This window comes from Lepidochelys olivacea (assembly GCF_965140295.1).
Source record: "Lepidochelys olivacea isolate rLepOli2 genome assembly, chromosome: 18".
Lineage (NCBI taxonomy): Eukaryota > Metazoa > Chordata > Testudines > Cheloniidae > Lepidochelys > Lepidochelys olivacea.
In genome coordinates, this window is record NC_140428.1 from 19442389 (window position 1) to 19468791 (window position 26403).

The 26403-nt window shown below is 43.0% G+C and overlaps 1 protein-coding gene across 1 annotated transcript in view; it reads right to left on the reverse strand.

Annotated features, from left to right (window-relative positions):
- Nucleotides 1-26403, reverse strand: part of PEX14 (peroxisomal biogenesis factor 14) — a 105108-nt gene that overhangs the window by 74694 nt on the left and 4011 nt on the right. Inside the window, exon 2 of the mRNA XM_084652061.1 lies at nucleotides 13645-13692. Within this exon, the coding sequence (XP_084508187.1) occupies nucleotides 13645-13692 (48 nt within the window). The remainder of the gene's footprint in view (nucleotides 1-13644; nucleotides 13693-26403) is intronic.

Genomic DNA, 26403 nt, shown 5'->3' on the forward strand with positions numbered 1-26403 from the left:
GGGAGTGAACCTAACAGGTAATGTGATCTCTCTCCTGCCATCCATCTCCACCCTCTGACAAACAGAGGCTAGGGACAGCATTCCTTACCCATCCTGGCTAATAGCCATTAATGGACTTAACCTCCATGAATTTATCCTGTTCTCTTTTAAACCCTGTTATAGTCCTAGCCTTCACAACCTCCTCAGGCAAGGAGTTCCACAGATTGACTGTGCACTGAGTGAAGAAGAACTTCCTTTTATTTGTTTTAAACCTACTACCCATTAATTTCATTTGGTGGCCCCTAGTTCTTATATTATGGGAACAAGTAAATAACTTTTCCTTATTCACTTTCTCCACACCACTCATGATTTTATATACCTCTATCATATCCCCCCTTAGTCTACTCTTTTCCAAGCTGAAAAGTCCTAGCCTCTTTAACCTCTCCTCATATGGGACCCGTTCCAAACCCCTAATCATTTTAGTTGCCCTTTTCTGAACCTTTTCTAATGCTAGTATATCTTTTTTGAGATGAGGGGACCACATCTATACACAGTATTCAAGATGTGGGCATATCATGGATTTATATAAGGCAATAAGATATTCTCCGCCTTATTCTCTATCCCTTTTTTAATGATTCCCAACATCCCATTTGCTTTTTTGACTGCTGCTGTACACTGCGTGGACACCTTCAGAGAACTATCCACGATGACTCCAAGATCTTTCTCCTGATTAGTTGTAGCTAAATTAGCCCCCATCATATTGTATGTATAGTTGGGGTTATTTTTTCCAATGTGCATTATTTTACATTTATCCACATTACATTTCATTTGTCATTTTGTTGCCCAATCACTTAGTTTTGTGAGATTTTTTTTGAAGTTCTTCACAGTCTGCTTTGGTCTTAACTATCTTGAGCAGTTTAGTATCATCTGCAAACTCTGCCACCTCATTGTTTACCCCTTTCTCCAGCTCATTTATGAATAAGTTGAATAGGATTGGTCCTAGGACTGACCCTTGGGGAACATCACTAGTTACCCCTCTCCATTCTGAAAATTTACCATTTATTCCTACCTTTTGTTCCTTGTCTTTTAACCAGTTCTCAATCCATGAAAGGATCTTCCCTCTTATGCCATGACAACTTAATTTATGTAAGATATGGCTGCATTACATTGGTGGCATGATTCCTGTATATTTATCTTGTAAAGTGCTTGGTGATCCTTGGACAAGTCATTCCATCTCTCTGTGCCTCAGTGACCCCACCTTCAACAGAGGGATAGCGCTACTAACCCACCTGCCAAGGGACCTGTTGTGAGTTTCAATGGCTTTGTAAGGTTTCAGAGTAACAGCCGTGTTAGTCTGTATTCGCAAAAAGAAAAGGAGTACTTGTGGCACCTTAGAGACTAACCAATTTATTTGAGCATAAGCCACGAAAGCTTATGCTCAAATAAATTGGTTAGTCTCTAAGGTGCCACAAGTACTCCTTTTCTAATGGCTTTGTAAAGCACTTTGAAATCTTCAGGTGGAAATTGCCATTTGTTATTACTGGACGAGAGCTCACGTCTCTGCAACTCATTCAATCCTTGATGGTCAACAAGGGAGTCAACCATGATAATAGTTATGGCGAGGTGGACACTTGTCCATTAGGCACTGAACTAAGCCCTTTCAGGGACATGGAAGGATTCGTGTTCCCCTGAGTAAAAGCGAGAGGGGAGACAAAATCAAGGAAAGTGTGAAATATTTGCAGGTAGGTGTAGTTTGGGAGTTGAATTTTTCTCATAGTTTCTTGTCTTATTTTACCCACCAGTCATCATATTAGCCCTCTCTGATTAAGTTAAAAATTGATAAAGGCAACATGTGTCTGAGCACAGCAGCAGAGTCCAACTGCCCAGGAGCACTAGAGACAGGGGGAGAGTTAAGATTCTCAAGGGAAAGGTTTCATGGTGGGAATTAAATAATCTGGAAGCAAATGACTCCCTGAAGAGCAAGACTCCTGCATAGAGTTCTTTCAAGAGGCTGGAAAAGCAGCAGATGCGGTGAAGTTTTGAGGCTGGTGTCTCTTCCTCTAAGCAAGAGGAATCATGAGTGGATGCTGCCCTCTATAAGCCATGCTGCACACAGCACATTCTCCACACTCATGTTTGGAAAGATACCATTATCTCACCTTGATCCCACAACACGTCATTACCCAAGTGTATGCAGTGCAGGCGCCACATTGCCGCGCGCCATCACCTGTGCAGAATTAATAGATGCCCTTTTCAACAGACAGGATGCATGTTACAAAAGGCTCCCACTCTTGCTGGGCAGGCAGTGAGTGGGGCTGCCAAGCAACACAGACTCACCAGCTGGCAGCTCAACACTCCAACGGTAAGAATGCTTAGCAGGTATAGAGAACTTTACACCTCAAAAGCATCGTACAAGCATAGTGAAATTCATCATGATTAAAGGAACACTGTCAGATTGAAAATGATTGCCAAAAACTTTGAATTTGGGTGCCTAGCATGCACTCAAAAAGTGGGCTGATTATCAGAGCAGCTGAGCAACCGGAGCACCCACTGCCGTTAGTAGGAGCTATGGGGGCTCACCACCGCTGAAGGTCAAACCACTTATTTAGATGCCTTACATTCAACACCTACGTTTTGACATTTCCGGCCTGACAATTTAAAAATTAATTTCCTCACCTGTGTTTGAACACCTTTGAGTATAAAAATTATTTTAAAATAATTTTAAAAGTCTAATCAACTTTTGACCATTAATGCTGTTTGCCTGAAGAAGAAAAAGCTTAGTCAATTTCCCTCCTCAAAACTCAACTCTGCCAAAACGCATATAGAAAAGTGCAAGCTGATGACAACTAGGCAGGTGATGATTTATGACCACTGCTATTGAATGACTAAGCATTTTGCACATCCTATAATTTGTTACTGTCTCCCCCCCCCTCACCCCTCAGCCTGCTTGTTTGTCTTATCCCCCTGTTTTGAATGGTCTTTTGGATTGTAAACTCTCTGGGGCAGGGACTGTCATTGTTATATGTCTGGTTTCAGAGTAGCAGTCGTGTTAGTCTGTATCCACAAAAAGAAAAGGAGGACTTGTGGCACCTTAGAGACTAACAAATTTATCTGAGCATAAGCTTTTGTGAGCTGCAGTGAAGTGAGCTGTAGCTCACGAAAGCTTATGCTCAAATACATTTGTTAGTCTCTAAGGTGCCATAAGTCGTCCTTTTCTTTTTGTTATATGTCTGTACAGCACCTATCATGATGGGACCCCAACCTGTGTAGGCCCTTCAATACTACTACATATGTTAAAATGGCAGCAGATTTCCATGTCTGATGCACTAGCACAATGCTGCAATGTTTGGGTTATAAACACAGCAAGAGGAGGAAGATGAGTGACATTTACACAAAAATACTTACAGTAGAAACTGAGTAATGAATACCTTGGGAATAGAGGTTGTTCGTAACTCAAATGTTCGTAACTCTGAATGAAACATTAAGGTTGTTCTTTCAAAAGTTTACCACTGAACATTGACTTAATACAGCTTTGAAACGTTACTATGCAGAAGAAAAATGCTGCTTTTAACCATCTTAATTTAAATGGACAAGAACAGAAACAGTTTCCTTGTCGAATCTTTTTTTGTAATTTTCTCTTTATGGATTTTTTTTTAGCAGTTTACACTTAACACAGTGCTGTACTGTATTTGCCTTTTTTTTTTTTTGGTCTCTGATGCCTGATTGTGTACTTCCGGTTCCAAATGAGGTGTGTGGTTGACCAGTCAGTTCGTAACTCTGGTGTTCGTAACTCTGAGATTCTACTGTAATTGAGTTTTAAAATAATTTCAAGAAAACCTTCCTATTGATTGCAGATCTGGGGCCTAAAGTGACCTGACAGAGTTCTTTAACTATGCTCTGTAAGTACATTTGTGCCTGCATGTTGCATATGTATATTTGTCTAAAAACACAGTAAAAGGAATCGACAAATTAAGAGAGTACATTTTGCATGAACCAGAAAAAAAAAAAAAGTAAATGAACACTCAGCAATAAGAGACAAAACCAGGCCAAATAAAAAAAAAAAACCCTCATCCAAAGGTCAAACACAACAGAAAATTGATTGATAAATTAAAGCATTCTCTCTGCAGCAAACCAAAGGATATTGCATAATGTAGCAACACATGTCGAACTCCCCCTTCCTGGCCTGAAACCTGCACTGCTATTGCCCTCTAAGACCTGATGGAATCATCCTCCAGCATTGGAAATCCACAGCAATATACCCAGGAACTCCCCAAACAAACTGAAGCATTATCGCACCATTAGGGTTACTGCCTGTACATGAGGTCACGAAGCTGATAGTGTCTTTCTCTGGCTGACAGTGGTAAATTATCTTGACTAATGTTTCGCTGGGGGCTATAAGTTAGTTGCCTGCTGACTCTGGCTGTCTGGGAATCCCCTCTGGATAGATTTACTTGTAGAGAATCACTCAATGCAGGCTGCCACTCTGGACTGTTCAAACAAACACGTTGTGGCAGAAAGAAAATTTGTGTAGCAAATAAGCATAAATCTTGTTTTTAATTGTAAACTATAAAAGGTGTGAGGGGGAGAGAATGAGGGCACAAGGTCCTCTCCAGAATACTTTGTCTCCTAGCAGCTTTCAAAAGCTGAGAATTCCTTCCAAGAAGGCTGCGCACTATTGCTAATCCCGAAACACAGACTACGATTCTGAAACTTGAAAAAGTCTGAAGACCCTAACTGTGCATGTGTCCTGAGTGAGATTGAGTTTTAGTTAGTCAAAGCAAGAAGCTTTCCAATGGAAATCCTTTCCTTGCATTCACTCTGAAGGCCAGTTTCAGGCAGAGGAGAGACTTTCAAAAGCTCCTATCAGGGGTTCTTAATAGGACTGTCAAGCGATTAAAAAAATTAATCACAATTAATTGCACTGTTAAACAATACCATTTATCTCTTTATCATGAAAGTTGAACTTACAAATGCAGAATTATGTACAAAAAATAACTGCATTCAAAAATAGAAAAATGTAAATCTTTAGTCCTACAAGTCCACTCAGTCCTATTTCTTGTTCAGCCAATCGCTCAGACAAACAAGTTTGTTTACATTTGCAGGAGATAATGTAGCCTGCTTCTTGTTCACAATGTCACCTGAAAGTGAGAACAGGCGTTCGCATGGCACTGTTGTAGCTGATGTCGCAAGATATTTACGTGCCAGATGCACTAAAGATTCATATGTCCCTTCATGCTTCATCCACCATTCCAGAGGACATGCGTCCATGCTGATGACGGGTTCTGCTCGATAACAATCCAAAGCAGTGCAGATTGACATGTTCATTTTCATAATCTGAGTCAGAGGCGACCACCAGAAGGTTGATTTTCTTTTTTGGTGGTTCGGGTTCTGTAGTTTCTGCATTGGAATATTGCTCTTTTAACACTTTTGAAAGCATGCTCCACACCTCGTCCCTCTCAGATTTTGGAAGGCACTTCAGATTCTTAAATCTTGGGTCAAGTGCTGTAGCTATCTTTAGAAATCTCACATTGGTACCTTCTTTGTGTTTTGTCAAATCTGCAGTGAAAGTGTTCTTAAAATGAACATATGCTGAGTCATCATCCAAGACTACTATAACATGAAATATATGGCAGAATATGGGTAAAACAGAGCAGGGGGACATACAATTCTCCCCCAAGAAATTCAGTCACAAATTTAATTAACGCATTATTTTTTTAACGCCCATCATCAGATAGAAGCATGTCCTCTGGAATGGTGGCCGAAGTATGAAGGGCCATACTAATGGTTAGCATATCTGGCACATAAATACCTTGTAATGCCTGCTACAAAAGTCCCATGAGAACGCCTGTTCTCATTTTCTGGTGACATTGTAAACAAGAAGTGGGCAGCATTATCTCCCATAAATGTAAACAAACTTGTTTGTCTTACTGATTGACTGAAAAAGAAGTAGGACTGAGTGGACTTGTAGGGTCTAAAGTTTTGCATTGTTTTATTTTTGAGTGCAGTTATGTAACAAAAAAAATTATCTACATTTGTAAGTTGCACTTTCAGATAAAGAGACTGCACTACAGTACTTGTATGAGGGAAATTGAAAAATCATATTTCTTTTATCATTTTTACAGGGCAAACATTTGTAATAAAAAATAATAATATAAAGTGAGCACTGTACACTTTGTATTCTGTGTTGTAATTGAAATCAATATATTTGAAAATGTAAAAAAAATCCAAAAATATTTAATACATTTCAATTGGTAGTCTATTGTTTAACAGTGCGATTAATCGCAATTAATTTTTCTGAGTTAATTGCATGAGTTAACTGCGATTAATCGACAACCCTAGTTCTTAGGGCCATTTTTTTGGTGGCCTCAGCGTGTGGCCACTAACCCCTGCTGGTGGCCATTCTGACAATTTTTCCAAGCCCAAGCCACGCTGACCTGGGCTGAAGCCCAGAACCAGAGCCCAAGGGCTGAAGCCCGCTCAACACACACACTGGCCCCACATGTCTGCAGAGGCACTGCCCGGAGCCCCCAGGAGGCTGTGTGGTGGAGGGCACTGATCCATTGCTGGCGGTGCCAGCAAACACCAGGGCAGCCAGGAGCAACAGCTGGGCGCTGCTTGTTCCTCCCACCCCACATGTCAACCCAGGAGGCTTTCAGGGCTGCAGAAAAATCCCCTGGTGGCTGCATGCGGCCACAATGACCACGTTTGAAAAACACTGTAGAAGGCCCTTTATTCTGTATCACCTTTTAATTTTCACTTCTTGGATTTTGTATGCACTTAATGATTCATTCAGAAAAACAGCAACAAGCTTGGGCCCTGATCCTGAGAGATGCTGAATGCTCTGAACTATAATTGGCTTCACTGAAGACAGTCAAGACCTTGCAGCATCAGGGCTTTAAGCCCAATTCTGCAGCTCTTACCCATTCAATTCAATGGGCTTGTTCATGTAATTAAGGGCCCAGGACTGAATAGCCTGATCCTGTTTGGTCCCAAGTACCCACAACTTCCACTGACTTCAGTTTGAGCTGAAGGTGCTCAGACTTTGGGTTCAAGCCCTTAGCTTCTCCCACACAACTCTAATTGAAACTCTCCCTCAGCCTCATCCATAAAGGAAGGAGCTACAGGTAATGAGCAAAGCTGGGAATGGGGAGATGAAACAGGAAGGGCCTAAACACACTGTTTTGTCTGCCACTGAATGCTAGATGCTCAAATCCAGCCAACTGAGAGAGGATATAAATCATGGGGCAAGTCCAGCATCCTAGCTCCAGTTTCTGTTCCCAGAGGGTTTACCCAGCATAAATATTTACTATGCTTTTTACTGGTTTTGTTGTTCATTCACATGGCTCTGACAAAACCTTTGGCACTGGGAGCACCCAGGAATCTAACTGTCCTTCCCAGATACTCTGTGCTCACACAAAATGACCGAGATCCATCTGCACCCCAAGATGCTTTTAGAAAGAATATTTAAGGCTCATGGAAAGGCGCCAGACAGCCCAGGAGACTGAAGTCCTGTTTGCCCACAAAGCATTTACAGAATGGGTAGCGGCAGGGCAAGCTTCCTCATACACACCTCATCCATGTCCTTGAGAGCCCCTTCTCAGGGCGAGAGATCAAGTCAGTCTCCATGACCCCTTCAGCCTTTGGCACCTCTGCTCAGACTTCCAACAAAGTGACAGACAGCATAATTGCCCAGCAAACCTAAACATTTACTATAATAGAGGGAGACCGCAGGGATGAAATATGACCATGATACAGGCATCTCTCCCCTAGGAACTGGACTGAGACCACGGACTCGTTCCACACAGGACACCAGGGTATCTCTCAAATAACTTCTGATCACCACAAAGGTGGTCCAGATTAAACCAACAACCCACTAGGAAAAGGATTCACATCCCATTCTCCAATTCCTGCATTGCAAGCATCATCACATGTGCAGACCACCCTTTATGGTAACCATAGTACATCCTGGATCATCCAATACACTCCTGCCACATGGGCATCTCTGTTAACATACGGTGCCAGCACTGGTCTCTGATCTGAAAGCACAACCAGGCCTTGGCTCACACAAGTTCCTCTAAACATCCTTCCTCAAGTCAACTGTAGTGTCAGGATCCCAATATAAACATTACCGCTGTGAACTGAACCGAACCTCACTAATGGTCCAGGAAATCAAACCCAGATACAAACACCAAACTTGTTGACTGTAGCTGTGAGATCAACTTGTAGGATTAAGAGCCTGGAAAATATTGTGGATAGAACTGTTTAATTCTCCTTCCCCCCTCTCAAATTTATTTTAATTCACATGAAAACAGTGAAAAAAAGAAAAAGGAAAAATTAAAGCGGCAACCCTATAAAAACAATGAAGCCAAACTGTCCCCATGTTCTAACAGGCAGCAAAATATATTTCCCCCAGGAAATTCAGATGGTTCCAGAGTAGACTGTTTTGCAGCCTACACTCGGAAAGGCTTGGAGTACAGCAATGAATATCACTTTAAAGCACTCCCTTCCCATGTTAACTCAAAAATAGCACTGCAGATAAAGCAGCCAGAAGCTTTCCTGAACACATAGGTAAGTGCACAGTGAAGCACCTAGATGAGGATGTGGTCTAGTTATTGGAGCAGGGGACTGGGATTCTGGATTCTATTCCTAACTCTGCCACCATCTTGCTGCATGAACTTGGACAAGGCATTTAATCCGTGTCTCAGTTTGCTCTTTTGTAAAATGGAGATACCACTTATACACCTCACAGGAATGTTATGAGAATTAACAAACTAAGGTCTATGAAGTGCTTGGAGATCCTTAGATGGAAGGGGCTGTATAAGTATCATGGCAACTACTAAAGGGGAAGGAGAAGATGAAAGGATGATGAGCCAGAAGGGGTGCATGAAAGGCTTAGGACTTCAACGGGTATCAGCTAATTCTACACTCTACATTCTACAGCAATAATAACCCTCTTTACAATATACTCTGCCTGGGCCCATTAAGCAATGCCCATGCTCCAATGCCTAAGCCCATCACCTGCTACATGAAACAAAAGGGGAAACACCACAGTGACAAGAAAAAGAGAAAAGCTAAGTGATTCTGCAAACACAAGAAAAGGTGGAACTGCTAAGGGACGGGAGGAAAAATATCCTGTTCTCCATGCCAAGAGTCCTCACTAGAAACCGGTTCAGCGATTTACATTTACAAACAGTGCTTCTTCCAGACACAAAACAGCAGGTGGGGAGCAAGTACTCAAGCAACTTGTGGAAGGACCTCACTTAAGTGCTTTTAAAGACAGCAAAAAAATAATGCCTCTGGTTTTTCAGGTTCTCTCCCAACCTAGGTTCAGGTCAGGAGACTGGATATCTGTGTGCGTGTGTGAACTTTACAATCCCTACTTATGCTGCTGCTGTAGGTTTGGCAGAAACCAGATCCTGACATCAAACACACTGGAGAGCTATTGAGAAACACTTCTGGGATGGCAAGTTAGATTTAAAAGGCTACACAATGTGACTGCCGAGAGACCAAGAAAAGAAGATAGATTAAAAGAGAAAGAGGAGAAAGGAGAATGAAAAAAGGAATGAGAGAGAGAAGACTAAAGAAAAAGGAGAAGGATAGAAAAGGAACAAAAAAGAGGAAAGGAAAGTTCTGATATTTTAACCCAGAGCAGGGTTTTGTTCTCTGTAATTAGGTCTTTTACACATCCCAGGACTTCGCTTTCAGTGGCTACAAAAAGACAAACCTATTCAAATTCCACATGTACTCAGAGCATTATGGGAGATGGCTGCACAAACAAAAGCCGGGGGCAGCAAAAAGGGACCCAGCAGTGACAGTGATCAGCCGGACTCAAGGAGAGGTTGATCCCACACCAGTGATGACAAATGCAGCTGTAAACAGCAGCGGAGCGAGATGCTGACACTCTGTAACACAAGGTTACGTTTCCCACCACAGAGCTACAAGGCAAATTTTAATGGGCCAAGACGGACAGCAGGGAAATGAGTGTCCGCTCGTCGCTGCAAAAATTACAGCTTCGCCCGCCCCCTGTCCATTCCCCACTATCAATGCTCTACCACAACGACCTCTCATTAGAGAGGATTTTTTAAACGTGGACAGTTTATCATAAGAGGACTGGACAGCTCAAGGGATTAATAATGGGACAAGGAGCCCCCGGCCTCCAGTTTAGTTGTTCCAATCGCACTCAGGTCACAAGTGGCTGAAATTGGAAGTATGCAATGGCTGTAAGGAGACCAGTATGAAATCATTTGGTATGGTTCCACCTTGCAAACCCCCAATAACCCTGACAAGCTGTGTTGTAAAAGCCCATCATGCAACAGAGAGCATGCATATCCTGTTTGTCTGATCCTGCAGAATAAGGAATGCCTCCTGCAAGATACTGAGCACCAGCAGCTCCCACTGAAATCAACAAGCCTGAGCCTGCTCTCTTGCTGAAACTAGTGGGGTGAAGGGTGCTCAGCAGGTAGCATGCACCATTTAGCACCATGCGGGGTTGAGTGCTTGGCTAGCCCCATTCAAGTCACATGCAAAATGCAAGCAGGATTAGACCCTAACATGGCATTCGCTGCCTTGGCATAAGATGCCTGCCTTCTACCTTCTTACCCCACAGCTATCCATGAAAGCACTCTCCTCCCTCCATTTCAGCGAGAACCCATCCTGTGACCTGCTGAGCAGTCCCCAATGAAGTCAAAGGGATTTGGAGGTACTCAGCAGATTTTGGTGACAATTCTTTTCTCTTCTACGAGTCTATGAAAACAGGCCTCCCTCTTCTGTTGCTTTATACCAACCCTGAAGTGAGTGGGGCTAAGCCCGGATGCAGAGCTCCCTGCCCAACATACAGCCCACTTGTGGATTAGAGCCAAATTTTGTTCTGCTGTTTATGTGAACATTTTACAGTATTGTGCTGTCACAGGATGACTGGCCTGTAAGGGTGAGCTAGGACTAGTGCACCTGTGCCTTATCAGCACACCCCCAGTGTGGGACAATTAATTCAGTTTAAAAAAAGTTTCAAAAAGAGTTTGAGGGCCTTCTGGAAAGGAGTTTAATTGTAGTAATTAATTGTGTGGAGCAAAACAAATAGAGCTGGGAGCTCAGCAGTAAGGTGGGATGGCCTAGGGGTCAGCAGTGGCTGGAAAGACCCACCCAGGATCAGTGAAGGGCTGGTAGAGCAGAAGCTGAGCTCCGGAAAAGGGACTCTGAAAAGCAGTCTGGAATTGAGTGAGACTGTGACCCAGAAAGCGGTTGTGGGAATCCCCTACCCCTCTAGTGGGAAGAGGACTGGGACACAGCTGAGGAGGCTGGAGTTTATGTTTAGTGTTGAACAACCTAAGGAGATATCAGGGGAGAAGAACTGTGTTTGCCCAGATGGCGAGGCTGGGAGAGACTGAATATGTCCTGCTGAGAGGTGGGGAAAAGAGACTGTTGCTTTCTCATTAAACCAAGCCCCAAGAAGGGGGGTTTTGTTGCATGATCTCAGACTCACTTTTTTGTTGAAGTGTCCCTGGGAGAAGGGAACTATAGGATGGACCCTGTGTAGCCACTGAGGTAGTGCAGAGCACGTCCAAGCCTGTGACAGGTTCCATCTGCCTACAAGGCTGTTGCTGGGCCCAAGCCCCACCGTATACATGGGGGGAGCGGGCATTTTCATGGGGGTGCAGGAGCTGCAGAAGAGAGCGTGGGGTATGTAATCTGGCTCACAGAACTGAACTGTTCATTTAATAAGGCTTCTACAGATACTCAGCTAAGCAATAATGACTCCTAAGCAGATGTGACAGAGGCTCAGAGAGTTTAATATACAAAATTAATTAAAAAATAAGGAGAAAGGCTCCACCTTTCAACAGGGCTCTGATTACCCCAAATGCAGGATTCACCATTATGTGATCAGAGTTAATTTTGGGGTTCTTTGTTATTTATATTTTATATCTATATACACACCCACACATATATAGCTTAGAGACTAACCAATTTATTTGAGCATAAGCTTTCGTGAGCTACAGCTCACTTCATCGGATGCATATTGTGGAAAGTGTAGAAGATCTTTTTATACACACAAAGCATGAAAAAATACCTCCCCCCACCCCACTCTCCTGCTGGTAATAACTATTACCAGCAGGAGAGTGGGGTGGGGGGAGGTAATTACCAGCAGGAGAGTGGGGTGGGGGGAGGTATTTTTTCATGCTTTGTGTGTATAAAAAGATCTTCTACACTTTCCACAATATGCATCCGATGAAGTGAGCTGTAGCTCACGAAAGCTTATGCTCAAATAAATTGGTTAGTCTCTAAGGTACCACAAGTCCTCCTTTTCTTTTTGCGAATACAGACTAACATGGCTGTTACTCTGAAACATATATAGCTGTTTTCTTTCCTCTGAACACTTATATAGCTCTGTATAAAGAGGAGAAAATATATTAATTAAATAGAAGATAATGTTAGAGTTGGCCTGGAGAGAGAGTGACTTCTAGACCAGTGCCAGCTGTGAGGATTTGCAGCCTGCTCTGGGCTTCCTGGAAAAATACACTCTCAAAGAACAGGACATCAGCAAGAAACAACAGAGAGGGCAAATCTTGGCACAGGGAGCTTCAACCAATTAGGACATGCTCACAGTGGTATGAGGCAAGAGGAATGTTCATTACAAGGCTTGTGTGCTCAGATTTCCAAATTTACCAGTCCATGAGCAGCAACCCTTCTATAAGATGTGTCTTTAGCCCCACTTTCTAACTCACCGTCTCTAAAGAAATGCTTCCTTCCTTTAAAATTCAGCTCCTGGATGCTCCAGCCAAAGAATCCAAGACACAAGAGGTTTTAATGTTACCAATGCAGGGCCCTTACAGAAAGCAGTTGGGGCTTACCGTTACAGACAGAGAGCCTGGTCCCACATTCCTCATGCACCCCGAACTCCCACTGAAAACAGCACCGGGGGTAAGCTACTGAAGAGACTTAAAGAGAGGAGTGATGTGTTGTTTAGAGCAGCAGAGGGGACAATTATTTTAGCAGTGTTTTGATTGCGCTAGAGGGCCAAGGCGAGAAACCAGGAGATGGTAATATGAAGTTATTGCAGCCCAGGAGAGAAAAATGGTGGCTCAATTCCCAACCCACCGCACTGTAAGAAGATGAAGTTTCTCATGGTTATCATCACACACACAAATCCCAGAGCCCTTTCCAAAACAGTACAAGTCAAAACATTGGCTCACATGCAATACCTTCTGCCAGCAACTTCTGAGTTCACTCCTGGCTTATTTGAGCATACAGTCAACTTGGGATGAGGTTTCTGAACAGGGAGGTTAGTTTTATTGGACAGTAACCTTCAGGACCCAAGCTCAAATCATGTCTCAGAGGTTTTTCTTCAATGGGTTCAGACTCCTCACTAATACACACTGATCAACAGCACACACTACGCACATTTAAGACAGCCCAGGGCTCAGATAAGCAAGGAGGACTGACTGACCCACAACTAACCCCTGAAAAAGCAGGAGGTGATGGGCAAAGGTCATAATTCAGAGGTCACCAGCAGGGCAGCATGGGATGGTTTAGACTTTTTCTCTCAGCACAACACGTGCGCCTAAGAAGAGAGAAAGTACTCATGCAAAATGGTTCAACTAAGGGAATAATTTGTAAAACTCAGTTTAATAGTTTGAAAGGAAATTATATTCTGCATCTCGATGAACTCACCAGTGGCTCCCGAGACACGACATTCTCAGTTCCAGGAGAAGAGCCAGTCTGCAAAGAAGAGGGAAAAGAAGAGTGATGTTACAGTGCCACCTGATGGACACATCTAAAAATGCTTGTATGTTAAGGCCCCACAGCACCGGACCAGGATCAGGCACTCACAGCCATTGACATGAATGGCAGCTCTGTCATGAACCAAAGATCACATATGACCCAAAAGGCCTGGACATCAGAGATGCTAAGCTCCTGCAACTTCCATTTAATCCAATGGAAGCTGCAAGCGCTCAGCACCTCTGAGGAGTCATTAGTTACCATGAGTCAAAGAAATCACTGACAGACAGATCAGTCATGCCATTTTGAAAGAAACATACCTGATAATTACACTTCAGAATTCAATAGCAAGGTGACCTAGTGGACAGAACTTGAGACTGGAAATCAGTATGCCTAAATTCCTAGCTGCACCACTGGACTCACTGTGTGATCCTGGGCAGGCCATTTCCCCTTTCTGTGTGTGCCTCAGTTTTTCCACGTATAAACTGAAGATAACATTTCATCCACCTCCCAGGGCTTAATGTTTGCAAAGTGCTTTGCGTTCCACGGGGGGTGGGGTGGGGGGTGTTGCTATAGAAGTCCAAAGTATTGTTATTAAATTGAGTACAAAGGTACATCTCTCTGGTCCAGTGTTTTATTATCCTGTGTAGAAAGACTGAATTTAGTCTAAAGTTTGGCATATCCCATCTCTGGAATAGAACAATGTTTTGCATTTCTTTAGCATCATTCATCCAAGGATTTCAAACCAAATTCATGTTAATTAATTAGACCTCACAGCAACTTTGTGACTTCGACTAGCCACATAGGAAAAGGGAGATGGATTTTTTTTAAACAGTGAAAAAATATTAGGAAATTTAATCATTAAGTTCCAAAAACCAAACACTATCTATTCCACATCCCATTTATCAATATGGGGCTGAATTTATGAATGATATTTAACACTTGCATGGGAGTTTCTATTTCCAAAGAGCTTTACACTTAACCAAGATACCAAGGTAACAGGCACCTTAGAAATATAGTCAAGTTCATGACTCCCCAGTGAGCTTAGAATTGTCACTCTTGTGTTACAGATGTGGAAACAGAAACACAGAGAGGTGAAGAGAGTTGACAGCTATGTGACCTGAAGCAATGGTCAAGCTGAACTTAGAACTCAGGAGATTCTAGCTTTCAGGCTCAGATCATACTTTAACCTTGTTGACTGCCTCCACAGTCCAAAAGCAGAAATAACTTTATCAAAGACCCATGTTTCACCAGCACAAAACACAGAGGCAAGTTTAGAGCACAGAGGCCCCTTTCCCTAGCACAAGCTGGAGTTTTGTGTGCATGCAAGACCCTCAGCTTAAACCATCAAGTAACACCACAAAGTCTCATCCCATATCTACATTATAAAATTATGTCGACCTAACTGACGTTGACATACAGCCACCACACCGCTTGTGTGTGCACACTTGACTCCTTGCGTCAGCGGTGTGCGCCCTCATCAGGCGCGCTTGTATAGATTGTATTGTCAGGGTGGGGCATTGTGGGATGGCTCCTGAAAGCCAGGAACAGTTGTGCGCACTGATACTGCGTTGACCCAATTACATCACCAGTGACTCTATGCTGCTCCGGGAGGTGGTGTTACTAAATCGGCGCAGAGAGACACTTACATCGGTGAGAGCGTAATTTAACTGAATACACTTCCAAAGCTAGATCAACACAAGGCAGCTTATGTCAACCTAACCATGTAGTGTAGACCAGGCCTCAGAGACCTTCTCCCCCATTCTGTCTGATTCACTCTTATACAACATATCACACCTACTAAGCATCTCAGGTGTTTCCCACGTTAAAAAATAAGGCACTGCCTGTTAGGAACAAGCATTTACCACAAGAGGGTGCCAATAATTCACTTCACTGCAACCTCATTGTTCTTGATCGTACTTGCAGCAGTACCAGGATTCAGATATATCCTCTAGGTCCCCATATTGCAGGCCCCATTACCCTTCTATTTCAGTGCAGGAGACAGTATTACATGGCACCAAGACAAGGGTGTCCAAGTGCTAAAGTGTATGACCCCATCTCCAAGCTACTAAGAGGGACACTATCTCCCCAGCTACAAGCTCTTCCACTGGCCTCACATTCAGTCTCTCTTGTATATGCACCCGTGCTTTTGAGATTTTATAGCAGGATCAGGGCAAGCCACCAAGTGAGCTTAAAGTCTTGCCTACAAAAAAGTGGGGAAAATCTAGAGATTAAAACAAAAATACACTTGGTGTGGTTTATTTAGAGATCAGGGCTAAGTTAACCCCTTGGAGACTGCGGACAGCTGCATACCTCATAGTAAATACTCCGTAGTCTGGCTGGTTTTCTGGAAAATGCTGGTGTCCAAAGGGTTAAGATCAGGAGGAGGCTTTCAGGAAAGGGAACCCACAGAGTAGAATATCAAAGTGTGGTGGGGCCACCTTTCTTCAGGACATTGTGGGAATTTGGTCGAGTGTTTAAGATGGGAGCTCAGGTGTAAGGATCCTGAGTCCTCCCTGCTCATTTTTGTCACTCTAGGAGCCTTGGGAGTGGCCTTGTGGTTATCTGGTCTGGGGAGCTAAGCAGAGTTCAGTTAACAGCAGTTATGAACAATCTGCAGAGAACGATGCTGGAAAAAAACCGGGTTCACCCTCTGTCAGCATCACCCCTTCTGAGAGATGAAACTGATAACCCTGCAGTCTCCCCCACCTTTAGCAGGTGGCAAACTAGAATTTCCGCATTGCTAAGCACACAACACCAAATCCAACCTCTAACGCAATTCCCAACAGTTTGGACAGCTAAGATTTCACTCTTCCAAATCTAGAAACAATGTGGCAAGCTCCCACTGTGCATCATCTGGAGGATGGACATTGAAACATCCATTTACCTATTTACTACCAGTGAGTGTGAAGTTCTCTCTAGTGAGTTTGAGGATATAAGCAGCCAATTTCTGCAGATTTTAAGCTTTTGGGTTTTTTTTAAATTAAGTTTATGGCCCTTATGATTGCAGAGAAAACCTACCAAACATGAAGTGTAACTTACGTAATCGTGACTGCTCAAGTCTGCAGTAAGTCAGCTCCAGTGCCTCTGCAGCTGCTCATTTCTGATGCTTGGGAAAGCTGAGTGAACTGACACAACATTAGTCTGTTTTTCTGCTGTTCTTTGGAACCCAAGGGTTAAGTGTGAAACTTACAAGAATCAGGTCAGGTTTACCATGTTGATGTTTGGGAAAGCACTAGAAAAAAATAATGGAGGTGTTACCTCCAGATGTAGCTTGTGGCCCTCCCCAAAATCTTTCCTTTTGTCCTCTGGCTAACAGGTATCTGGTGTGCCTTTCAAATCCTGGTGAAGAACAGTAGGAGTCTGTGTGTGATATAGGTCTCCCTTCTACAATCCTGAGGGACTACACATTAACAAAAGCCTATATTAGAGCAGATAGATCCTATGACAGCGGAACACAGCCTTGCACAGCTGGTGAGCTACTTAGTCAAAGGGAGTCTATAAACTACAAAATAACTAGGGCATAGAGTCCTGAGGCCATTTCACCACATATTGACACAATGCCACAGCACCAAGGCCACAAGATCCTCCAGGACTTACTTTGACACACTGGTACCTCTTCTCCCCATGCTCTCACCCCAATACTTAATGTACTTAGGCGCCATTTTGGGAGCCCTCTTGCGGTTAACACTTGTGCTGTCTCTGGTGCTGACTGAAAGCCCACTGAAGTCAATGGAAAGACTCCCATTGACTTCAATGGGGTTTGGATCAGAATTTCTGAGAACAGGCAGAGCAAAAGGCACACTGAAAAACCCTTGATGAAACCCTAAAAGCTACATGTGGCTATGGAGCCATTTGTGGAGCATTACTCCTCTATGCCACTATTCCACAGATATTCTGCTTACAAAAACTGGTTATTCAGAATAAGTATGTCTGGCCCTTCTGTAGCTCTTTCCAAGGAATTCAAAGCAATTTTGCGAGTACTAATTAAGTCTCACACATCTAATGTGAGGTTTAGTTATTCCTATTTTGCAGATATGGAAACTGAGGCAACAAGAGGCTAAGCGATTTGCCTAAGATCACAGAGCAAGTCAGTAGCAAAACATAGAAAAGAACCTACTTCCCTGACTTAACTACTGCAGATTGTACAACTGTAGGACATTCCACTAGTGCCCTGAATATGCCCATATGCACTTTCTTCTGGAGTCTAACCAATATTTGCTGTAAACTCACTCAGCACATGTGGAACATTTGGTTATTCCTGGACTTTGTCTGATGCTGGATGATTAACTCCTCCATAGAAAGCGCAGGTTACTATGGGAAACCATACATTACACTTATCAATAGGAATTTGAATTCTGAATACTCATAGGACAAATACTGAAGCACTCTGAGAGCTGCCTTTAAACAGACTGACCATATGCATCTGACTTACAAGTTATTTATGGTATTTCGATTGTATCAGCCATGTTTACTATTGTTTTTAATGGAGATGGTGATGGTGCATTTCCCTTGCAGCAAAGCTTTCAAACACAAGAAACTCAAGGGACAATTCAAAGTTTAAGGAGCTAGTTTCATATGACATGGAGCATTTCTCCTCCAGTTCACTGGCTGAGACACTATATTACTGCCATGTGATGTGGCTGGATGTAGAGCTCAGGTGTCTACATTACAGAACACCCCGTCCCTTGTTGCAGCCTCAGCAGAAAGGCCAGAAGATAAACAGGCAAGAGACATTGGCAGATTTGGGGTAAGCTTGCCTTGATATTGCCTCTGAAACAATTAGAGGAATTAAGACTCTGCAGCCGTAAAAGCACTACATTTGCTTTGATCACCTCCTCCCCCAAAACAAAACAAAAAACAGCTGGGCACTGGGACCACCCCAGGCCAGATTAATGTGGCTTTAAAAGTGTTTTTAGCCACACATGTAACATTTTAAACTTTAGGTCCTGGTAGTCTCCTTTATCTCCAAGCTTAATCATAGGTATTGCATTGGTAAGTATGAAAGGTGTAGACCACCAGTGCCTTCCATCTACATCACCATCTCTCCTGTTTCTGTCTCTGACATTAAAATTAGATTCCGCCTGTCTTTAGCCCACTCTGCTCTGCGGCATTATACTGCAGAAAAGAAAAACCTTGTACACTGCAAGCATTGTGCTTATGGGTTATCCTACCCTAGTGGATGCAGCAACCATATTAGTACCAAGTCCCATGTGATGGTCTATACTATTATGGTCACCACTTTTATTAGACTATGATAAATTTTGTATAAAGTGTGCCTTGGGAGATATTAATTGAAGACTCATAATCTGCTGAATATTATTGTCTTGGTAAAATGTGTGTATCAACATTGTATGAGAACATATTTGATTCTACTAAGTATCTTTGTTATAACATGCTCCAAGGTTAAGACAAGCAGGCACAAACCAGATTTTCCAGAGACAAAGACACACTGGCACCCCCAGACAGTTATCAACGAAGTCAAGAGGGTTATCACTTACTTAAGTGGCTATTCTCCACCAATGGGAAGGTGTAAATAAGAAATTTACATTGCATCACAGGAACGTTTCAAACATCACATCCACAACAGACTACACGTCACCGTGACTCAGCAAGGATGTTTCTAGCACAAGAAATTGAGTTATAAAGCGGGGCGGGGAGAGAACGACTTGATTTTACCTCTCCTCCTCCTCCCACCTCTACGCACATTACATCAATGACTCTCAAAGAACTAAACTAAGTGGGGAGTGGTCCCAGGCTGGAAGGAGACCCAGCCTGTGAAATGTACAACAGTGTATGCTGAGGCAAAACCTTTGCTTCTACGTTCACTTAGCTTGTTAAGTCATGTATTAGCTTGCCTATTACTCTTTTATTTCTTTTGTAAACAATCTTGACTTTTATGCATTATCACTTGTAATCACTTAAAATATTTCTGTAGTTAATAAACTTACCTAATTGTTTTATCTTAACCGGCGCGTTTGGATTAAAGTGTGTGGGAAGCTCCATTTGGGATAACCAAGACTGGTGCATATATCATTTTCCTTTGATGAAATGACAGACTTTCTATGAGCTTGCATTGTTCAGTAGTGTGCTGCACAGTACAAGACACACATTTTGGTGGGTGTGGGGGGGAGACAAGGCTGGGACTAAGAATTTGCAGGTATCCCCCTGTATGTAATTCATGAGTGACTGGTCATAATGCTCATGTACAGTAACTCCTCACTTAACGTTGCAGTTATGTTCCTGAAAAATGTGACTTTAAGTGATATGATGTTAAGCGAATCCAATTTCCCCATAAGAATGAATGTAAATGGGGGGGTTAGGTTCCAGGAAAAATTTTTTTGGCCAGACAAAAAGACTCAGCGCCACCCCCCCCCCCGCCTCCTGCCCGTGGCAATCAGATGGCTTGCGGCGTTTTGGAGGCAGGAGGGAGGAGCGAGGACTTGGCACGCAGGCTCCCCCTCTCTCCCCTCCCTTCTAAACGCCGCAAGCCAGCTGATTGCCAAGGGCAGGAGGCGGGGGGGAGGAGGGGGAAGGCACTGATCCACGGGGTCTGCTGGCAGGCGGGAGGCACTGGAGTGGGGGCAGCATAGGGAGGCTGCCAGCTGTGGAGAAAGCAGGCAGCCAAACAATGTAAGAGTGGAGCATTGCACAACTTTAAATGAGCATGTTCCCTAATTGATCAGCAACGTAACAACGAAACAACATTAACCGGGATGACTTTAAGTGAGGAGTTACTGTATTTAATTGGAAAAAGAAAAGGAGTACTTGTGGCACCTTAGAGACTAACCAATTTATTAGAGCATAAGCTTTCGTGAGCTACAGCTCACTTCTCGAAAGCTTATGCTCTAATAAATTGGTTAGTCTCTAAGGTGCCACAAGTACTCCTTTTCTTTTTGCGAATACAGACTAACACGGCTGTTACTCTGAAACCTGAATTTAATTGGGAGTGAATTTGCATGCTGAAGGCTGTCTGAGCAGGCCAGGTGAAGAAGTTCTGACAGCATAGCAGTGTAAAAGGCACCCCATGCTAGAGAATTAAGGAGACACAGTTGTTCAGTGGTCCAGATTGTACCCTGGGGGAATGCCACACCCACTCAGGCAGCAGCTCCATATTTTTAGTCCTTTTCTCACTCACACAGACATACTACATGCTAACTTCTGGGTGACAAGAGTCTCAGCTTGTGTGTGTGATTATACAGCCAATTAGGTGTCATTTGTATCCCAAACCAAGTGGCTTGGAAATTTAGAACATTGTTATCTAAGCAACAGCATCATTGCCAAATGTTTTAAAAGAAATTTTAGGTTTTCCAGTGGTATAGGGATTCATTGTTTGTTAGAAAAATCAGAGGCCAGGGCTGGTGGCTTGCTGAGTTTGAGTCATCAAGTCTATTGCCATAGAGTTTAGAGTTAACAGAAAAGCTGATGCCCGAAGGAAAATTGGAAAACTGATTTTTAAAAACAGTCCTGCTCATCTCTTTGCACTGTCTCTCTACTCTTCCCCTGATTTTATTATTAGGGACATTCACAGAAAAGAAGGATCTTTGTTGTTATTTGATTTATTAAAGGAGGCACTGTCACCGTCCATGAGTCTAAGAGGGCACCAAAAGTATATTTAGTAAACAAAAAATAAATCTTTTACAAACCCCAATAGAAACATTTATGGCCTTTTTAAAATTTTAACAGGAATCATGCTGAGTACTAAGGGCTTGTCTACACGTACATTTTATAGCGCTCTAACTTGCTGGCTCAGAGGTGTGAAAAATCACCCCCCCCCCGAAGCGCAGCAAGTCTGAGCACTTTAAAGCGCTAATGTAGACAGGCTCCCAGCACTCGGAGCTAATCCCCTCGTGGAGGCGGATTACCAGGAGCACTCGGAGAGCTCTCTCCCAGCGCTCACGTGTGACCACACTTGCATGCTGCCGCGGGAGCACTCCCCCGACAGCGCTTTGAAGTTTCCAGTGTAGCCATGCCCTCAGTATTAACAGACCACACAGGGTGGTGATAATACTCAACACCCTCATGCTGAACTATGTGCAAACAAACAAACAGCATCAATGGGGAAAAGGTCAATTCATTTTTTAGTTCTTTCAGCTTCAATTTAAAATTCCCACTGACTTCAATGAAAGTTGGATTGGACTCTGCATTAGTCATATTGGTAAAGACATCTGTTACGACTTTTTTTAGCTCAACAATGTCTCCCTTAAGAGTCCAGCCCCCCCCTGCTGTCTATTGCTCTCTTGGAGGCTTCATTCTGTGTTTCTTCCACCCAATACTACAAGTCGCTGGGTGCTTTCAAATCCCACTGAGATCAATGGAAGGGGAGGGCACTTGGCATCTCACAGGATCAAGCCTTGCCTGAGGACTCAACTCACTGCAGTGGAAATGTTAACAATGTCACAGACAGAGGGTGAAGACTCCAGGTGGGGAAGACAGCAGCCAAAACTGATGGATGTGGAGAACAACAATGATCCTAATTAATTTCCACTCGGGTACACAGAGTAGTGAGCAGGGAAGGGGAGAAAATGTCACAAACAAGCAGGATTATTCCAAAGTAGAATATCCTTTTAAAACTACCACAGAACAGCAGCTGCTCTTTAACCACACATTGAGTGCTGCCTCACACACCTGGGGCAACACACACCTCCTGAGCTGCCCTATGTATCAGCTGGATCACTCCTGGAGTGATAACATCCCTAGGGAGTGCGACTGCCTGGAAACGAGCACTTCCACACAGGCTGCAGTTGAGTCCAGCAAGAAAGGGGTTAGCCAGCCCCTTCCACCCCCACAGACTTCAGGCAGCAAAACATTGTTATTCCAGCCCATCCAGAGAAGCAATTTCCCTCCTCCCCAATGCAATTAAACAGACAATAATTGCCCTAATGTGGAACAATTACTCTTCAGCAGCATGTGCCAGCGAAAGGAATATTCTGTCCTATCTCAAACACTTCTTGGCAGAGAGAAAGCGGACAGAGTAATAACACCATTTAGCTCTTTACAAACGCTGACACCCTATGAACTTGTTAACTATTACCATCTCCGTTTTTCACATTGGGAAACCAAGACAGGGAGAGGTGACATGTCTTGCCCAAGGTCACAGAGAAGTCAGTGTCAGAGCTGGGATTAAAACCCAGGAGGTTCTTATGAGCCAAACACTAGGTCACATTTACTAGACATACAAGAAAGAGAGGAGTTTCCATTTTCAAATATTAAACCTCCTTTTGGGGCACTGCAGCTCTGGGTAACTGTAATAAAAGGTCTCAACAGGGGGATGGGTGAAGATGACAGTGTACATAACTTCCTTGTCTCTCCAGGCAATTCATGAGAACCCTGACTACTTCTCAGGCAACCTGACTTTCCAGGTGGCACTACAGTTTATCAGACTCTTTCTAGAATGCTTAAAGCTAATAGCCCGGGAAGATTTCCCAGATGACCCACACGTCAGTTCCAATCTTTCCCAAATTTTCATCCTGCTTTCCCAAATTTTCATCCTGCTGAGATGTTCACCCAGGTGAGTGAGAATGGCACATAATGCCTGTGCCAAAAAGTACCATCAAGGATGGTTGGCCAGTGAAAAGCCGAAAGTCCAGCAAACCTGACCCTAAACCGCTAGCAAAAACAATGAGGAGTCCTTGTGGTACCTTAGAGACTAACAAATTTATTTGGGCATAAGCTTTCATGGGCTAGAACCCACTTCATCAGATGCTAGCATCACCTTACGGCTGGGTCCACAGGGAGATCTGCACTGGTTCAAGCAAAGATTTGAGTTTAAAATAATGTATCTAAACCAGTGCAAACCTCTGCATGAACAGCCTTACTTGCATTTTTATGGATTCGTAGATTGTAAGGCCAGGCGAGACCATTGCAATCATCTACTCTGACCTCCTATAGAGCACAGACCAGAGAATTTCCTCAAAATAATCCCTAGAACAGATCTTTTAGAAAAGCATCTCATCTTGGTTTAAAAATTATCAGCGATGGAAAATCCACCACAAGCCTTGGTAAGCCGTTCCAATGGTTAATTACCCTCACTTGTAAAAATTTGCACCTTATTTTCAGTCTGAATTTGTCTAGCTTCAACTTCCACCCATTGGATCATGTTATACCTTTCTCTGCTAGATTGAAGAGCCAGTTATTAAATATTTGTTCCCCACGTAGATATAGGCTGTAATCAAGTCACTCCTTAATATTCTCTCTGTTAAAATAAACAGATTGAGTGGGGTGGGGGGAGAGAAAACCTTTTGTAGTGGTAAACACCCATTTTTCCATGCTTTGTGTGTATAAAAAGATCTTCTATACTTTCCACAGAATGCATCCGATGAAGTGAGCTGTAGCTCACAAAAGCTTATGCTCAAATAAATTGGTTAGTCTCTAAGGTGCCACAAGTCCTCCTTTTCTTTTTGAGTTTCTTGAGTCTATCATTATAAGCATGTTTTCTAATCCTTTCATCATTCTCATGGCTCTTCTCCGAACTCTACAATTTATCAACATCCTTCCTGCATTAGGGACACCAGAACTGGACGCGGTATTCCGGTAGCAATTGCACCAGTGCAAATACAGAAGTAAAATCGCCTCTCTACTTCTACTTGAGATTCCCCTGTTTATTCATCCAAGGACTGCATTAGCCCTTTAGACCACAGTGTTGCCCTGGGAGCCCATGTTCAGCTGATTATTCGCCATGACCCCCAAATCTTTTTCAGAGTCACTACCTCCCAAGATAGAGTACCCCATCATGTAAGTAATGCCCCACATTCTTTGTTCCTACATTTAGCCATATAAAAAGGCATATTGTTTGCTTGAGTCTAGCTTATCAGTTGATCCACATTGCTCTTAATCATTGACCAGTCTTCATTACTTACCACACCCCCAGTTTTTGTCCCATCTGCAAACTTTATCAGTGATGATTTAATGTTTTCTTTGAGGTCATTATTAAAAACAGTGTAGGGCCAAGAACCAAGCCCTGCAGGACCCCACTAGAAACACCTGTTTGACGATTCCCCATTTGCAATTACATGTTGACACCTATCAGTTAGCCAGCTTTTAATCCACGTAAAGTGTGCCATGTTAATTTTGTAATATTCTCGTTTTTTAATCAAAATGTCATGCGGTACCAAGTCGACTGCCTTACACAAGTCTAAGTATATTACATCAATACTATTATCTTTATCAACAAACTGGTAATCTCATCCAGAAACATATTAAGTTAGTTTGATAGGATCCACTTTCCATGAACTCATGTTGATTGGCATTAATTATGTTACACTCCTTTAATTCTTTATTAATCTAATCCTATATCAGCTGCTCCATTATCTTGCCTGGAATCAATGTCAGACTGACAGATCTATAATTACCCAGGTCATTCTGTTTACCCCTTTTAAATACGGGCACAACACTTGCTTTCTTCCAGTCTCCTGGAACTTTCCTCATGTTCCAAGAAAATCAACATTAACAGTCCAGTGAGCTCCTCAGATAGCCTTTTAAAACTCTTACATGCAAGTTATCCAGACCTGCTGGTTTAAGAATGTATAACTTTAGTAGCTGCTGTTTAACATCCTCCTAAGAGACCAGTGGAACGGAAAAAGTGTTATCATATGATATGACTTCATCGTCTGTTTCTTTCCCAAATGTGGAACAGAAATATTTATTGAACATTTCTGCAATTTCTTCGTTATTATTGATCATTCTAGTATTTCCATTCAGTAATGGACCAGTACTATTGTTAGAATTCCTTTTTGTTCCCAATACTTAAAAATGCCTTCTTATTGTCCTTAACTCTGCAGGCCAAAGATTTATCCTTGTGTCCCTTTGTTTCCCGTATCAATTTTCTACAATTCCTCGCTTTTGATTTATTCATTACTATCAACTTAATAGTTTAGTTTAAACCTGTTTCCAACCAATTTAAACTAATCCAAAATAGCCACTCTCAAACCAAAATAAGAGTGTTCATCCAGGGGTTTGCATTGATTTAGTTAAACAAGTCCAAGTTCGTATGTGGACAAGGCCTAGGAGACCATGAACTCTCCTGGAGGCAGATATTAACTTCATCACATTCCTCCCTGCTGCTGAAACGTCACCCAGGCCTTCATACCTCCCTTCCCCTCTTCATTATACTTCAGCTCTCTCCTCTATCGCCTTCCCAAGTACCACCATGTGCAGAACTGCACACATACAGAGCAGCTACATCCTCCATCTCCTCTCAGGCTTCCCACATTCGCTCCAGGATCCAGTTTAAAATTGTCCTCGTAGCCTTTAATACCCTCCTAGAGCTTGCTCCAGCCAACCTCACTGGCCTTGTGTGTCCCTACCTCCCTCCCCACTCAGGGCATGTCGGTGCTACAGTGGCACAGGCGCAGTACTGCAACTATGCCACAGTACTGCCATAGTGTAGTCACTTCCTACATCAGCTGAAGAGGTTTTTCCACATCCTTCATGCTATTGTAAAAATCTTTGTACAAAATATGCCTTGTGAGATATCGTTTGAAAACTGATAACGCACTGATCAGTAATATCACGATGAAAGTATGTAGCAACATTATATGTAAAGTTATGAACATAAACTGAAATCATGACTGAAGTGTGTTTACCAGACAAGTCTGGTAGGTGGGAAAACCTGTTTCTCAAAGACAAAGGACAAGCTAATACCCCTAGCCAGGTGTCATCAAATCTCATGGGCAATCACCTATCAAGTGGCCATTCTTTGGCAAGCAATGG